We start from the raw sequence: 18,342 nt of genomic DNA on the forward strand, positions 1-18,342 counted from the left end.
CTATCAAAAATACTTTCATCGGTCAACACCATACCATCTGAAGAGCTGAAAGTTCTTCTGTTAGTCGAGAAATCTGCACATTATATTGCTTCTTTGCAGAGTCTACCTGCAATCAAAAAAACCCAATCAACTAACAAATTAATCCCATGACCTATTTTTCCGTCTTCTTTATATATATAGTGTATATGTGGTGCATACATACAAATACAAAAGTAACTGGGACTGCAATAACTAACAAATCTTACGTTATAAATGTTTGAAAGATGTTTATTATCAATCCACACTAAATGAGGTGGTTTCAAAAAAAAAGAAGAAAGGAAGACATCACAAGGAAGCCTTACAAAAAGAACAATAAGACTATCAGGAAAGCTGCTGTCCACTAGGTGCAAGATATCTGCAATTTATGTAACAGGTATTTTTAGATCATGTAACAAAAGAAGTATTTGAGAATACCTGGAGAAACATGACAACTCTTTGTTTAGAAATTTACTTTTTATGCTTTTGATAGATCCACTTTTACTGAGATAATCTCAAAGTAAGAAATAACGCATTTCTAAACTTCTAAATTCTGATTAGCATTTAGATTGTCACAACTAGAGCAGTTACTCTAGCTGGTCTTTAGCTCTTGCACCTTCTCCAAACCATTTATGATGTTAAATATCACAGTTTTAAGTAATCCACACAATTTCTGTGATTCTTTCAGGTAACCCACCAAAGAGAAGCCACAAACCATCTTTACCCTCACTTTAAAGGCTATGAAAACATAGGCAGTATGTTCCTGAAACCTCTTGAAAAGAAAGGATTGGAAAGAAAAAGAATCCCTTCATCCCCATATAGTACATATGCACATTGTGTCACAGTGAAGAAAGTGAAAGAAGGCAAAACCGATTACACCACTGAAAACTTAGAAATGAGGTAATTGCTTTACACTGTTGTCCACTTGCAACAAAAGACATTGCCAACACATGCCTGTAACACATCTTTATTTCCTCTGGAGTTTGCCTTAAAATAAAAGTCTCTCTGACACTCAGAACCTCCAGGCAGGTTAGCCTGCATGTTAACTGCAGATGGGACATAACATGGAGAAAAGTAATTTTGTGACTAGACTTTTATCAGAAAAGCTTCAATGTTTCAGCTGCTCATAACAACTGAAAAAAAATCATGAAGAGACTACAACATTTTCTTTAGTCATTTCTCTACCACATTCTGGTGTGTGATACTGAGCCTTTTGATTGTTAGTTGCACTTGGTGGAAGAGTCTTACTTGCCTAAATAGGGAAATATTCCTAAAGTACTGAGATGCCAAAAACCTGATAGTGTAACTTTCAATAGGTCCTATCATCTGCACGTATATAAGTCTCCATCAGCAACGTCCAAGATGAGGCTATGCATCATCAACCTTGATTATCAATACAACACTCAGTCTGTTGACATGCTACTGAACGGAATCCCTGAAACTGAAGTGCCATTCTTTACAGTTTCACAGTGCAGCCTTCGCTACACCAGTGTCTGCACAGATATCACCCTTTTGGCTCCTGAATGATTTAAGAATATCATTTAGTTCAGAAGGATATATGTCTAGATAACAAAACTGACGAGTACAGTACTGTCAGCATGCTGCCTTGCTACCTACATGATCAAACCGCTTGCAAGAAAACTGATCATGATGACCATGCACCATCATAGCTTTTCATGCTGGGGAAAAGCAAAAAAAATCTTCCCATTCTTTCTAAATATCATAACTTACTGCCTTTCTAATTCTTGCAGCAGTATCTTCCGCAAGCCGAGACATTTCATCTTGCATTTTTTTTATTTCCTCCTCCTTTTGTTTCTCCCCAAAGAGTGCCTAGAAAAAAATAACAACTTGAAATACTACTGAGAATATTTCAGTGGTGACAAAGTATCTAGCACTGAGAGAAAAAAACACACATAGTCAGTGTTCAAAAAACCTTTTCTCCTTTTTACTTTACTACTCAGAGTAGCTGACACTGAGACCCAATGAGAAAACAAGAACAGCAAGGACATTTTACACTAAATGAGCATTCTTGCAAATCAGAGCCGCACAAAAAGTTAGTGACAGTAGATGCCTTCTTCTATTGGGATTTTCAGATTTTGGCTGGGCATGGAATTATAGAGAAGAAAGCACAGGGACTCAGACCAAAAGGCAAGGCTACTCTCCAACGCTCTCATCTGGGGCCAGGATTTATAATAAAAAAGCACCAACAATGACACATGGAAAGTTATGTTAGAAAACTGGATACCTGTATATGTACACATATGTCCTACACATAGCTAAGCATTTTTATGGTTGATATACTAAATCACTCATCTCCCAGAAAATTAAAGGAAGATGTGTGCAGTCCCTTTCATGGTGGAACAATGAAACAAATAACCCTTTAGCACAGAAAGATGGAAAGAATTACAGAGAAAGGTGTAGCAAGGAACCCTTCACATGGAGGATGCAAGAAAGATGCTGATGTTAAAGTATAATAGGAGATACTGGTCTGAAAAACGTAGAGAATATAGAATCCTTGATGAGTGAGATGAAAAATCCTAGGTGGCACACAGAGAATATGTAGATCCATATAGGGAGAAAGACATAAAAATATCCCTAACAGATGACATAAATTCAGCCTATAGAAGGTTACTCACTTCAGGCAGTAACATGCGACTTCATCAGTCATACTCTCTTTTACTGCTCCCATTCAATTTAACTTCGTATCTTGTATCTCAAACTACTCTTCTAAAATTCTTCTGGTCATCTTTTCGCAAGCTTAGCTTTGTGTGCTTTATAATGTTAACCTAACAGAAGCAGCATTTTTATGACAGCCTGTTACTCCCATCCCTCAATCTCTTGCAGAGCAGGGAGAAACCCCTGTGATGACAGTTTAAGACGTGAAGAGTAAACCGATACGTATATTATGCTGCCTTTTTTTATCCTGCTCATTAATAGACTTCCCAGTTTGAAAAACTGGTGATATTTCAGCCAGATCAGCAAATTAACAAGTGCGTGCAAATTCCAGCTTATTCTTGCTACAGCATTAATCTAAACTGTTACTTATAACAAGCCACTTATTTATCTGTAACTGTTCAATTACTGTCTTAGAGACAGAATTTACATCACAATAATTTTTACTGGGCCACTTCTGTCAACTTCACATGACTTCAGAGCATCAAATGATCTGCTGAACTACATTTGGGTGAAGAATGGTGTTCTAACACTGCTCTGATATACTTAGCAGACTGGAAATGTGATTTATATCCCTTACTGGTAATTTTCAAATGAAAGAGTGTTTTCTGGTTTTTAAACTCAAAAAAGTTATTTTATTTGTACCTTTCATTCTTCATATTTTCCCTACTACCAGGCTGTAGTGGAATGCCATTAAGGATCAAAATATCTTACTAAGGAAAAGGAACTGACAAGTCCAAAAGTGGTCATCAAGAGCTGGAGGATGCAAAACTTCCTTTTTCACCCCTTTCTGAAACACAGCCTAACAGGTAAAGGGAATTGTAGAAGACCAGTTTATAAAGCAAGTAAGATACAGAAAGGTACGAGGAAATTATGAGAAGGAAAAGATGCCACCAAAGGGTCTCCTAAATAACTATAAATATATGGGAGGAAAGACTGTAACAAGTTGATAATCCTTTGTAAAGCAGAAGAATCACAGAAGTTTAACTGCAGTAATGACCAGAACCCTGAGCTTTGTTAATATTCTAAACATTCTAGTCATCGTATTGAGCACCACTGAGGACTGTGTGAAGGTATTCTTGTGAATGTGTACACACCATCTCCTAAACTGTTTTTTGACTGGTAACACTAAATTCAGCACCCAGCACAGCACATTTGCATTTCTTCTGCCACTTTATAATACACTAATAAACACCTTTGCAATTTTTGCCTGCCTGCAGACTTCAGTCACTCATTACTCAGTCACTTTTCCAGATTTCTGAATAATTAAGATCTGAATACAGAACTCACTCTCTTGCTGACCTATGACCATCATATTAAAAAAAAGTCCCTTTAGTTTTAGCTCTTCTCTCCTAACCATTAATAAGTTATAAATTCATAACAGGACCTCTCTTTTTATTCCAACAGCCCAATTTGTTTATAAGTATTTGATAAGAAACTCTGCCACAAATATTTGAAAATTCAAGTTCAGGTACAGAATTATCACTTAGATCACCTTTATCCAGGCATTCAACATATTCTTTGAAATTCATACTGTATGACAAGTCTAAGTAATGTATGGTCATATCAGTTTCCTAATTGACGCATTACTAATTTTAGTACAACAGACATGAAAGAAGCTTGGTTGTGTATGCATATATGCCTGTCAGAATACAAAATCAGGCCACAATTGTAAGCGATGGAAGTATTCTAGTATCTAAGAAATATCTTCATCCACTGCCTTACCTGACTTTTTTGTAGGTTAGCTTCTTCTAAGAGCTGTATGCAGTCCTGGACTTTTGCGACAGCATCATACTTCTCCCTTTCTAGATTAGTGTACTTTGTCTGAAGCTCTCCGATTTGTTTCTCCAGGGCTGTTCTTTCTGTTCTCAGCTCTTCAGCGTCTTGGACAGTAACACGTAATCTACAAGACAGCAATAATTTTACTCATTTAACAATAAAATGTTTAATTAAGACACCACTTCTTTCAAACTAAACTGATAGGAAGTATCTATTCTTAAGTTGCCAAAACTGCATTCCTGGCTTTGCTTGTTTTTGGACAGTCTTTAATATTCAGCGCCCTAGAAAGAAACAGAATTAAAGGAGTTAACTCATACATAATCTCAAAAGATCCTTGGAAGAATGTTGCTATCCTGGGATATATCACTGAAAATGCTCTATATTAAAACAGAATAGAACAGCCCCAGAAGGAATAAAGTTTTCCTCTGTGGAGGAAATGGAATAATTGGATGTGGGCAATGAAATTGCAGCTATACCATTAGAACAAGAAAACCACTGGTAATTTTGCAGCACCTCAGAAATTCTTGTTGTTTAATTATGATTGTCCATATTGGTAGGCATGAGAAAGGGCAAGAGAGCCTCAGGGGTATCCTTAAAAAAAATCTCAGGAAGTTCCACAAGTGATGCTGGTTCAATGAAGTGCATGGTTCTAAATATCCACAGTGAGCACTTTGGCAACGCTTGGGCTGCCTTTTCAAGCAGCAATGCTTTTTTACTTTCTGACATGTTTGTCATAAAACACACAAAGACAGACAACCACTCTATTTTTGTAGAGCCAAAAGCCTATAGAAATTTTCATATAGAAAACAATGAAACCAGCTGATTTCTAAGACATTCTAAAATACACTTAAGCCCCTCCACAACGCTTAGGGCAGTGAAAATAATGAAGTAGAGCTAGCCACACAAGTCTGTGCAACTCCTCGAGGCAGTACTTGACCACATAGACACAAGGTTAGGTTGCTAGTAATTATTTGGTTTCTAGAGTTATTGAGGAGTCTGCTAATCACGCTCACAAGACTGTGACCAAGAGGGGAAGGTGAACACTCACACAACTAAGAAATTTACGAATTCTTCTTAGCTATCAGGTGGTCTGACTAACGTTAATAATTTAAGTGTTTGTGACACTTGAATCAAAATCACTGTGCTCAGCTAGGTGTCGTACCCTTGGGAAGTGAAGGGGGGAAAAAAATCCAGACAAAAGAACCCGATCAAGTCTTACATCTTCCAGTAGATAGCCCTGGAGTTAAAGTTCCGCTCCTTGGCAGGTATTCAAACTTTTGTAACTAGCATTTGTTTAAGAAATGTGCTTTAACAGTTTTATTAAATAACCTTTTTGTATTAAGATGGTGGAACTAAGACCTGAATCCAAATCTTATTTAACATGGAAAGAAAAAAACAGTATTCACCTCAAAACCAGCTAGCTTACATAAACATTTTCAAATTCCCATGTGATTGTTTTTCTTCAGAACTCCACCTACAGCTAACAAGAGTTGAGTTACTAGAATTTATGCACTAGAACGAAAAAATATGCCTCATTTTTTCTCCATTACAGTCAATAAAATCAGGTGGACTGTTTTATCATTTTAAAGACACTGAGATCAGAAGCTGTTCTGAAAGGCTGCAGAATAGAATAAAGAAGATAGAAAGCAGCCAAGCATATCTGACAAAACAGAACCACTCAGGAACACAAAACCCAGAGACTGAAAAGAATGTAGTATTCTATCTCACTTGCATGTAACCTGCTATTAACACCAAATGAGCTAGTTTTACCTTGTTTCTAATTGTTTTATACTAGACTGCATTTGCTGCAAGCGTTTGTCAGACGCTGTTTCTCTTTGCTGGGCAGATATCACATCTTCTTCCTAGAAAGAATATATATATTACCAAGACATAATCTGAGCTTCCCTCAACAAAATAAAGATATACTAACAGAAAACAAGTTAGAGAACAACTTGTGATTAATTTAACATCAGCATTCAGTTAACTGACTAGCCATTCAATTGCAACAGAAAATGATTCCTTTCTTGAAAATACCTTTCTTTCCAATTGGCTTTGAAGCTTCTCTGTCAATCTGGTCATTTCATCAACTTTAGCATTTGCTGTCTGTGCATCTATTTTGGCTTGCCTGTATAAAGAAAACAGTCTATGAATTAGACTTCAATTATTAAAGGGGGGAAAACCAGCTCTGTTACAACTTTGTTGAAATAGCTGTGAAGGGCAGTCAGATTTCATAATAGTGTTACTATAGGGCAGAAAACATTTCCCTCTTCTTCTCCTTACTATGTGGCAGAGTGAGAGAAGAATACCAAATTAATTAAACTGTCCTGTGGAAATGACTTTTTAAAGATAGCTTAACAGGAAGGTGTATGTGTTGATTAAATACTTGGGAAGACTAGGCAACCAAAAAAATTTAAGTGATTCAGTAACTTAAATATAATTGGCCACAAATACTTACTAGAGAAATCTTTTTCAGAATTAGATTTCACTTTTTAAAGCACTTTGACTAGGAATTAAAAAAACCCTATCATTAACCACTTCTGAAGAATTTAACTGATGTGCTTTGTAATCTGAACAAGTTTTATAAGCTGAAACAGAAAAAGGAAAACAAACAACAAAAAAAGGACTAGTTAATGAATCAGAGTTCCTCTTCAGTAGAAAAGCTTATTAAAATGAGCAACCATCCTACTCCTCTGACTTGGGAACAGAAAGACATAGAGTGTCCTTCACCTGGGGTGTAACCCAATTATTCAGGCTGCATATTAGGCTAAATTTAAAGACTAATGACTGAATATATCAGGAAGTTAAAAAAGAGCAAACATAAGCTAATGAAAACTGGAGCACTAATAGTCATGAAAGAAGCTAGAAAGTATTTAATAATTTTAAGAATCAACTTCAAGGAAAAACTCCTTATAGAAATAATAATTTTGATTTAATGGCATAAAAGACAAAAGCATAATATACCTGTATGAAAATCTTAAGCAAAATACACATAATGCTAGCAACTCTACAGCAAATAGTCAATTAATCAGAACAGCTAATTTTGTTATGATTTCCTTAAAAAGCAAAAACAAAGATAAAAACATTATTCCCAGATGCATAGGCCTCATTGCAAGTCCAAAACTTTGATCTTGCTCCATTTGAATCACACAACTTTCTCCTACAAAGAAAAACTGTTAAATTTATGAAGACATTCAGTTGCTTCCCCCAAAATATTTAAAATGTGCTGTAAACCAAAACCAAACCAAACCTTAAAACCCATCATAAGCAGCGAAAAATAAAATAAATCTGAAGTGGTCATAAAACTCAGCACAGCTTAAGTCATAAAAGTAAATTTTAATGACCAAATTCAGATAAAATTCAAAAGTGTGTGTTTAACAGGGAACACACTGATTCTAAAGATGCAGCTTTTATTCTCACTGTGCAATAGATCCTTAACATAATCCCGCCACGTTATCTGTTTAAAAGCCTTAAGATTCTGAAATGCTCTAGCAATACCAAGTTTCTTAGTTTATATGTTTTATCTACAGATCTTTAAAAATATTTCATTAGCATATAGATTAACACATTTTTAATACTCGCAGCTGAACTCAACAGTTCATGTCACTGGTGAAGACCATTCAGTCACCGACTGTTAAGCGCACCCTCTCCAGAGGCAGCCGCTAGTAGTTAATTCAAGAGAGCAGTAATACAGTGAACTACACGATTAACTGTATACAACGGAGCTTTGAAATACCAAAACACTATTAATTAATAAAAATTCTAGCATATAAATGAAATCTGTTTAAACCTAAATTCTGTATAGAAATACATCAAATACTACATTGCCTTTATGCATGACAGACTATGACTCTTTAATAGCTAGTGTAATAGTATATAAATAGTACAGCATATGTACTGCCATCATTAGCTTTTTAAGTTCAATATAGTAACGTTTTTAGGGTTGCAAGGACTTTTAGCTAATCTAAAAGAGAAGTGAGCATAATCAGTGCTCATAATCAGAAATGCGAAATTCCTCCAAGAGCCTCTTTGCCCAAAACTGAGATGCTACGTGGAGAGCAACAATGACAAAGGTTGCTCATGATCAACACCAGTCAGATGAAGCAACTACAGAGACTTCTGAAAAGCAACAACTTGAAAGGAAACACGAAAACTTGCAATTGTGGGTGACAGACCTTAGAGTGAGAGCCCAGCAGCGAAGCTGCAACATGCCAGGAGACACCCCACTGGCATTACCACCTTTTCCCAAGCCTGAGAGCTGCTGCCCCAGCAGACCCCAGGAACAGCCTACACCCAGGTGGCACCACAGGTGAGACACACGGGGACCAACACACCAGGTGGGCGCGTGGGAACCAAGGGCTGCCTTCTCAGCAGAACACCACTAGCAGCCTTCAGGGAGTGGCACAAGAACTCATAAAGCTGGAACACCCACGCCTCCAGCATGAAACGTGTGTAGATGAAAAAGGGAGTATCCGTGTGTTGTGCACATACCCTAAACCCATGCTTCCTGTGAGAGAGGGGGTGTGTACCTCTGTAAGAGCAAGCAAGCGCGCAAGAGCGGTACTTCACGGCATCAACTAGAAAAGGCTGTTTAAAGATTTATGTTTCTTTAGTGATATATTGCAAATGCCTAGTGTCATGATTTACCTGTTATATTATTACTATTGATCATTAATGTATAGGTCACTGATTGTCCATTTATTAATTAATGGCATGCAGTTCTGCTTTGATTGACTTAAACCACGTGTTGAGCAGTCTTGCCCAAAATAGAACATATTAAAATCAGAAATCTAGTGTTCTGAACTGAGCAGATGAGGATTACTCCAGCCCTGTGGATTCTTAGGTGGAAGTCTAAATTCACTCACACTTTCACTGTTTATAAAACAGCACCTAATCAAAAACATGCAGAGATATTTGAGTGTGTGTGAATAAAAGTTCAGAGCAAGATGATCCACTAGCTTTCAGTCAGTCCCAGGGATTTCAGCCTCTTATTATACCTTCTTCATGAAGCAGCAGTTTAAGCAGAAACATGTACTTCCTTTCTACTATCCGCACCCAGTGCCATACAGACAGTTACAGAGATCCTTCAGTGTGGGCACGGCTCTGAATCAAAGAGTCTGACCATTTTGGTTGTCATGCCACATTCTAAATTATTTGATCAAATTAGTATCACTGAAGAACTGCATTTAACTCCAAGGATCAAGCCTAAAAAGGAGCTTCCTTGTAAAAAAAGGAAATAAAGATGAGATCAAAGGAAATAATGACATCTGCAATTTTGACAGAAAAAAAAAAAAAAAAAAAAGAAACCATGACATCTGCAATTTTGACAAAAGCACTCAACTGGCTGCTCAACCAGAACCTGTATGATTTTAAGGGTTTTTTTGTTTGTTTGCTTGGGGGATTTTTTTGTGGGTGTTTTTTGTTTGGTTGGGTTTTTTAAAGTCAAATCCACTGAGTGTTACAAATACAGTAATAAACTGAACGTTGATGGCATTTATTGAATATCTAACACAGGTTCAGTTAATGCTAATTGCCTTCATACGTACTTATTACATGAATCAATGTAAGCATGTCAATTCAAGACCAAAGATTTATAGATGAATGAGGTACATTCTCAAACAGTAACTCAGTACTAATACCTTCTGGAAGGAAAGAAATTCCAAAGAAGCAGCAATATGAAAATGTTGTTCTTTCTTTTTAAAGAATTAAATAGTAGCATGCACAACCAAATTCCAAGTGATGTCTGAGTTTGGAATTACTTTATTTTAGCAAATAACTTGATTATCAGCTTAGCCCTTTGATTGCTTGTCATAGTATTTTCCTCTTCCAAAACACACTATTTTGAGAAAAATAGTTTTTCCATGGAAAAATTCTTACTAATAAAAATGTGAGGTGCTAAGAAGTCTGCCTCAAAACCACATCTTCGGTGATTGAGGTGACTTGGCATTTGTAAGCAGGTTCTTTTCCTAAATTTATTGTACAAAGGAAACATAAAAATAAACATTGTTTAAAACAAAATTCTTCTACTAGTAAGTAAACCATGACGTACCAAGCAGGGGGTGAAAGCTTAATACTAGAAGCAGCTGATTTTTATTGCTCTAACAGCAAGAAAGTTTAATGTAAAAATTTAAAATTAAAAAATTTAAAATTGGTTGTATCCAAACATTCAACAATGACCAATACTTAACACCAATTAATCTGTTCATTCACTCTAAACCTGTATATTTTTACTATGGGTATTGCGACACAGTAACTTTAATATCTACGATTAGTACTCTAGTCACTGCACAGATGCTGGAATCTGAAACACCAGGTCTTTACGGTGATAAACTTTGCATTAAAACAGTTATCAATGGCTCTTCATGTAATATTTTGTATGGGTCTGTGACAGAGGAGAGGGAACGTCTTATGCAGCCATTCTTTCTTGGAGGGATAAAAATCAGCATCAGTACGCACTCAGCCCACCTAGGTTTCTACATACCAGCGTTACCTGCAAAAGCTGCATATGAAACCGAGTGCACGAACACATGTGCATGCAAACACACAGAGCCAGGGCCATCTTAAACTGTTTACATAAAAATGGAAATGGTTTTACCACTGTTGGGGTGATGTTCTTGAAAATCAAAAGGTATTAACTAAAACATCATAGCAGTTCATATTAAATATTTTGATCACGGTATCAAAGGAAATTACAGTAACTAAAAATCAAAGGAAAATTTAATAATGAGACCACAATTTAGAGTACATGACAAATTTTAAGCTTATTAAACTTGAAAGTTTATTTTAAAAAGTTTATTTAAAGCTCCAGGTAATCTTATACAAAGAAAAAGTCACTGATTGATAATCATTTCCTTTTTATTGTCACTTCACAAATTCACCGTTTACTGAAATGAAATTTTAGTTTGACCTCAGCCATCACTAATTAAAAGAGTTAACAGATCAGTAAACTGGCATTGAACAGACTTTGGCTGTAACTACAAATAATCTGAAGTTGTGTTGCAGGTATTTTTCTCATTTTCCTTGATATACTTTAGGAATATAATTAACACTTCCCCGACCTCTAACTTTCAAAAAGCCTATGGTTTAGAGCTTTTTATTGAGAAACAGTGAATGGAAGTTTTCTAATGAGTTATTATGTAACTGGATTTTGAGCAAACTGTATTCTAATGGAAATCTATCTTCAGAGTCAATCTTGCTGTGATACCAACACTTTGTTTCTTTTAAATTAAAGGGCAAATGTTGACTATTTCAGGAAACAGCTGAACCAAATAAAACTAAATGGAAATATGCTACCCTAGCACTTATGATGCACACACTTCTAACAAACTTAATTTACTGAAACCATCATAACTACCACTATCAAGTCAGTTTCCAGTACAAACAAGGCCCATGATACAGCAGCAGGTTCAAAACAGCTATAGAAAAGAAATTTAATAATTTTTTTAAATTGCCTGGTTTATACCTCAGTTGTTTTCGTAGCTGTTCTAGTTCCACGTTCTGTTCTGTTACAGTTTTCAGAAACTGTTGATTGCTCTGCAAAATAAGGAGATATTTAGGAACATGTTCTTTATTGTATTGAAAATGTTACAGATTCAAAATTGTTATTGGGCATTTCTACAGAATATAATATCATACATTAGCTAATAAGGTCTATTTAGCATTGTGCCTGGTCTCCCAAGCGCCAAGGTTTATGTAGAGAATTTTACAAAGGCAAGTGCATAGTGATGTTACCTAATTATCCCCCTCTTTCCCCATATTTTGGTAGTATAATAACTTCCTGAGATGAGAACTGTAAATCTCAGATCTACCATCTGCATTTCCATGTAGTTTAGGTATATAGAATACCTTGTGACAGTGAATACCACAGTAGACCACATACTGCTGGAAACAATTAGTTTGTTTAAGTCTAAGAAAAAAATGGAGTGATTGCTCCTCCATTTTTACTGACACCTCCAGCACTATGGCTTTCTCCTTCAACTGTCTTCTCCTTTCAGAATCATTTTATATTTTTGTCACCCTACTAGTCTTTTCTAGATCTTACATATACCTTACATTGAAATAGTAGAGATGACCACAACTGCAAGCAGCATTCAAGATGCTACTGTACTATGGATTTATGCACAATATATTCCTTACCCACCTCTACCCCCAGTAATTGCCAACATTCTTCTTGCTTTTTTTATTGCTGCTAAAGGATTGTTTTAGACACTTGCTACTTCTAAAATACTTATTCTGAGTGGCAAGTTAATTTCAAGACCATCACAGAGTACCCAAAGCAAAAGCTACCTCTTGCCCACGTGCATGATTTTGCTTTTATTAATACCAATGAAATGTCAAGTAAAATTCACTCAGATACTCAACATAATCAGATCTTTCTACAAATTTCTGCCATTTACTTCACTTTTCACTACCTTAAATAGTTTAACATAAGTAGTTAACACTGTTGCCTCAGTACTGAACCTCATTTCCAGAACATTTCTAAATATGCTGAACAACTCTAACCTGAGCACACCTAGGAAGCACAGCTGTTTTGCCACAATTAAATATCTTGACTAATTATTCTGCCTCTTTACTTCCTATTTTTCAGTTTGTTAGTTCAAGAAAAGGCAATGCTTTTTTAGCCCATAACTTTATGCCATTGTTAACAGACCTTGCCAAACATTTTTTGGATAATGCAAACAAATAATTATCTCTATCTTAACATCATCTGATTCATCTCTTTCAAAGAGTTCACACACTTTACTGTCTCCTCTTCACACCATTTCTTTCCACTTTTATGCTTTTAGGCATTCAGTGATTCTGTTTGTTTTAAGGTACCTACTACTGATTTGCTTGTAACGGCAGATCAGAGCCAAATCCTCAGCAAAACTGCTTTAAAAGCTCATCATTGTATGTGCTCAAGACTTTTCAGACAGAAACCCTCCACTAAAGTATCTGTCCTTAGAGAACAGTTAATCTTGAGACCATCACCGACTACCTGTACTCAGTGCATTATTTTGCTTTTATTAATATTAACTAAGTAAACAGGACAACTGCTTGCAAGACACAATTCTGTAGTAATATGCAATATACTACTACTCAGCACTGGTAAGGGCTCAATTGGAGTATTATGCTGTTACCAGCACCACAGTTCAAGAATGATAGCACAATTGAAAAGAATTTGAAGGTGAGCAAGAAGAATGATTACACATCTTAAAAACATTGTCAAAGAACATGTGAAGACTTGCTTTGAGCAGAACAGAAAGAGCAGGAAAAGGGAAAAGATAGCAATATAAAAGTTTCCAGTAACAGAGGCACTGTGACATAATGTAGGAGTATTTCCTTCATATCTACATTTCACACAAAATAAACAGGCTTATATTTTAACAGGAGGTCAGATGTGAGGAATAAAGTTCCAGTGATGAGGACAGAAAAAAGTGGACTGTCTAGAGTAGGTTAGGAGTCTTTCTGCACTGCTAGCATCCAACAAACAAATTAAAAAAAATTTAAAAGATCACACAGGAATCATGTCTTTCAGAGAAGCAGCTGCTCAGCCAGAAACTTCACCTTGACTTTTGTATGATATTAAAATTGTTTGTCAATCCTGGATGTCCTAGCTAAAGCTTAAAGACTAATAAGAAGTCTTATAACCTATGGATATGGATGAAGCACTAGCAGATGATTAGAGCTCAGAAAAAACCTTGAAAAATTCAATGACAAAGAAGCCAGCAGTGCCAAACTACGAATTGATAAATGCGTGGCAGAGCTAGCCTACATAAGAGGTCATCATTTAAGAAAGTTTTTCTTTTGTGAAGATGGCTTTAAGTGTGTGACTCAAGTACACTCACCACATACTAAAATTCTGAGTGTAAGCTTACCGCTGACTTCTAGAAGAAAGAGCTCACACAATATGAACTCCAAACCACCCTGACCTGGTGTTTGCAGTTCAGGAAAAAAAAGCTATTAGTACTTTTTTCTTCACTGGTCCCTAGAGAAGTTTGCAAATCTGAGTGGCACAATTTTTTACAAGAATGTATAAAGGACTTTTTGCTTTTCTTTCATACTTTGAGACTCTAGCAGAAGAAAATAAAAGTTTACTAGGTCACAGTTCAGAAAGTTTTACTTACCAACTCTATTTTCTCATTGGCTATATGAAGTTGCCGAGTCAACTGTTGAAAGCCAGTCAGTTGATCCTAAAAAAGAGAATTCAGAGCTTCTTATAATCATTGTAATCATAAAGAGTGTATAATTAGAGAGTTTCATAGTCAACGAAACATTTTTTAAAAAAATTATACACATTGCAGGAAATTCAGCATGCTTTTGTAGATTTTGATTAGATTGCTATTAGCTGTTGACCCAGCAATCTGGAAGATTAGATTTACTACTGAAATATGTATCTGAATTTCACTTTACAAATTGCCTCCTTCCAAAACTCATACACACTTACTATCAAAGTATGAAAGCATACATAAGTATTGCCTTTAAAGAGTGACACAGACTATGATGCTACTATTAAGCACAGCAGCAGATGCGTACCCCTCAAGAAAATGCCTGTATGGACACATTTAATTTGCTCTTTGCCATGCAGGATGTCTTGTGCCCATACAAGTAATTGTTTGATTAAACTCTTGAGTCCCTGAACATGAACTTTGTCACCCTAGGAAAACTAGCATAACACAGAGAAATCATCTGCAGCATGCCAAGTGTCTTTAGAGCACAGAGAAGACTCAAGTCCCTAGGCTGGAATATCTACTAATTGCACTGTGTTTATCTGACAGTCTCAAGGCCAAGCATATGCCAAAAACCTACTCTAACAACTCCCTTATTTACTATGTTCAACCCTTACAACGATATCCTCTCTCATCTTTGCATCCTGTCAATTCTAATTCTAGTTGACCTTACCTAGCTCTATTTACCTCCTATAGCTATTTTCTGCTCCTCCATTAAAAGCAAAACCTAAAATACAAGAGTTTAACTGAGAAGCCATTTTCTGTGGGAGACCAGTAGCATTTAAGCTTAAAAGGCAGCTCAACCTCATTCTTGTTACAGTGGCATTAAAAACCACCAAGAATTTAGGTAACAATGACAAGTGGAATCTGACAGTGCTATGTGGCAGTGCACCTCACCTGCTTCCCTGGGCTACTTTACAGTCTCAGGAATCCCTGTTAGGCCCTAGCCTCAGTGTAATGAGTTGGGTGGTTAAGCCTCCCTTGACTGTACTAGCAACTCTTGCACAGCTGAGGTGGGAAACTGCACTGGCTGTACCAGAAACAACCCTTACTTGAGCAACACCACCACCTGCTAGCCTTGGAGCATTCCTTATCTAGACCACAACATCCCTAAAAAGCCTAGGAACACTCTTTATTATGACTCCCAAGTGGTACGGTACCACTGTCAATGGAATTTTGGAAAAGTTCTATTTGTTACTGACTCTGATCACAGCCAGGACAAAAAAATTACCAATGACTAAAGCCAATCATCTCAGAACCTATAATCAGTGGTTGTAAGTGAGGCCCTCTTGGACTGAAATGGGCTGTGAAATCACCTCCCCTCTGAGTAGGACACCTCTCGGAGCTCACAAACTCCAAGTCTGTGGTACTAGGGGGACCACCGCCAAAAGCTGATGACACTGCCTGGGCTGATTTTCCTGCATTGAGGCTCAACCCTCTGTCCATTGAGAAATGCAAAGGCATTTGATTTGAGTATTTCACTGAGCTTGAGAGGAACTACTTCTATTCCTGGATGTGTGAATTGATTTAGTAACTTCATAGTAAGTATTACTATTTTTAATCTATAGTTGAGCCACTTTAATAAGTAAATCCTATTTGTTTCACCTTGTAAATGATAAATTAGTCTACGATTATGTGCCACCTAAATCCTATGATCAGCCTTAAACTGTGAATATTCCTTATATCCTTTAGACCTAAACTGCTGACCAAGTCCCACACTAAGGTTGGATCTAGCCATGCCCCAACTCTATAAACTATTTTAATAAAGCAAGGGGGTCCACTCTCAACCTTATGACTCAATGGGAAGGTCTCCCTTACCCTTTTATGTCTTTAATCTCTGTGTAAATCATTCCAGCTTAATTTTAATTTGATGCTTCTGTGTGTAACTTACCCATGTAGTAAGTAATAGTGAACCTTGCCATTGAACTTTGGAAACTGCACTCCAACAAATTCCCATTAAAACTGTTTTGTTTATATATTTGATGGTGATTCTTTAAGTGACTTAACTGAAACCACCCTTTCATGACACCCTAAACCCTCCAACAGATACCAATGATTCTGTATGTTCTACTACGTGTATATCACCAGTAACAATTATTTCTTGTGTTACATTGTCAAACAGAAGGAACACGAGTAAAAAGCTGGAATTACACATATATAAGAGCCTTCATAACTATAACTTGAAATAGTTATGAAATTTGACAGAGCAAAAGAGCTGTACAGATACTTTTGTTTCTTGAAAGAGAGCATACTGCTGAGGTGGACTTCATACCACAAGAGAGCAAAAATCAGTAAATAAAATTCTGTTCTACGAGACCTCTAACTGTGCCCACAGGTCTAGTGTACTTGAAAATGGAAATGTTAAATAATTCATCACATATCTTTATGGACTTAGAAGTATCTGTAGTGAGGTGCACACAGTCATGAAGTTTCTATTAGTTCTTCACACACTGAGCATCGTTATATAGCTCAACAGAGCCAAAGAGCTTTTCTGAACTAGGACTTCCTGAAGGACCTTCCCCAGAAACAGCAGAAGAGAAACAGGCAAACTAGCATTAGAAGAACACTGGTGAACTTTTCATCTGTTTATACATGCCTCTATACTGAATTACAACAGGAAATGGAGAGTACTTTTCCCACTATCCCACTGTGATCTTACACACAAAATTCAGGATTCAAAACATAAGACAAAACAAGAAAGACTTCCACTTTATAATTCAGAAATCTCTAGCAGCTCTTTCAGACTTAAATCTACTTAAGATTTCCAACCATGCAATTCAAACGCATTTATTTATATACGTGTGTTGTACACACATACATATGTATTGCACTAAGATGACTCAAATTCAGTGCATTCCTCAGGTTCCTGTCCATATATTTTAAACTTTTCTAATTATAACAGTACATTTATCTGATGAATCAGTGACCACACCTGACTACTCAACCTTAGATAACTACTATGTAAAATAATTAACAGCACTGGTAGAACCCCCCCAACTTCAGTTTCACTACACACAGACTCAGAATCTCATCTCTATAATATAGAAAGACATTCCAAAATTAACAAAAACATAAACAAAAATTACTTTCTGTTTTTGCCTTTCTGCCACATGAAACTGCGTTTCAGTCATGCGTTCCTGGTACTGCTGCTGGAGTCGATCATGCTCTTGTAATACAGTCTGCCAGAGCTCTATTGCTTGTTCTTTTTCCTAAGAAACAGCATAAAAGCTTGTGTAAAACAGTTTATCATAGCACATGTACCCTCACCTCTCGTTCTCTAAAAAGAGAGGTCTTAACTTTTATTTTGAAGAAACACCATTTTCTTTACTTTTCTCTGCACACATTACAACCACACAGACAAAACTACAAATTCAGATGCAGAAAAAGAGATGCTTAGAAGTTCCAAATTCCACCTACAAGTGAACTTGAAGTTTTCCAGATTTTTTTTTTTTTTTTTTTTTTTTTTTTTTTTTTTTTTTTTTTTTACAGCTCAAACTTTTACAGTTATTTACTGTGGGCCTACAGTGTATGTAATATTCAAACACGAAAATTCAGCTGTCACTAACATTAGCTTAATCATATACAATAGGATTGATACATCATTGTAATATGCTCAACCAAATCTGCTTATCTTTTCAGATTTAAATATTATTTTCTATACCACACATAT

At 36.3% G+C, this 18,342-nt stretch overlaps 1 protein-coding gene across 6 annotated transcripts in view; it reads right to left on the minus strand.

The window, feature by feature from the left end:
- The window catches only part of SCLT1 (sodium channel and clathrin linker 1), a 43,301-nt gene that overhangs the window by 17,968 nt on the left and 6,991 nt on the right, over positions 1-18,342 (minus strand). For all 6 annotated transcript variants that reach the window (XR_013928589.1, XR_013928590.1, XM_080390147.1 and 3 more), the window contains exons 7-14: positions 17,759-17,881; positions 14,571-14,636; positions 11,927-11,997; positions 6,502-6,592; positions 6,238-6,329; positions 4,414-4,591; positions 1,747-1,845; positions 35-106 (exon numbers count right to left, since the gene is read on the minus strand). Coding sequence is in view for 4 of the 6 variants with exons in the window: in XM_080390147.1 (XP_080246273.1) it covers positions 35-106; positions 1,747-1,845; positions 4,414-4,591; positions 6,238-6,329; positions 6,502-6,592; positions 11,927-11,997; positions 14,571-14,636; positions 17,759-17,881 (792 nt within the window). In the remaining 2 variants the exon portion in view is untranslated. The remainder of the gene's footprint in view (positions 1-34; positions 107-1,746; positions 1,846-4,413; positions 4,592-6,237; positions 6,330-6,501; positions 6,593-11,926; positions 11,998-14,570; positions 14,637-17,758; positions 17,882-18,342) is intronic.

This window comes from Falco punctatus (assembly GCF_963210335.1).
Source record: "Falco punctatus genome assembly, chromosome: 1".
Classification (NCBI taxonomy): Eukaryota; Metazoa; Chordata; class Aves; order Falconiformes; family Falconidae; genus Falco; species Falco punctatus.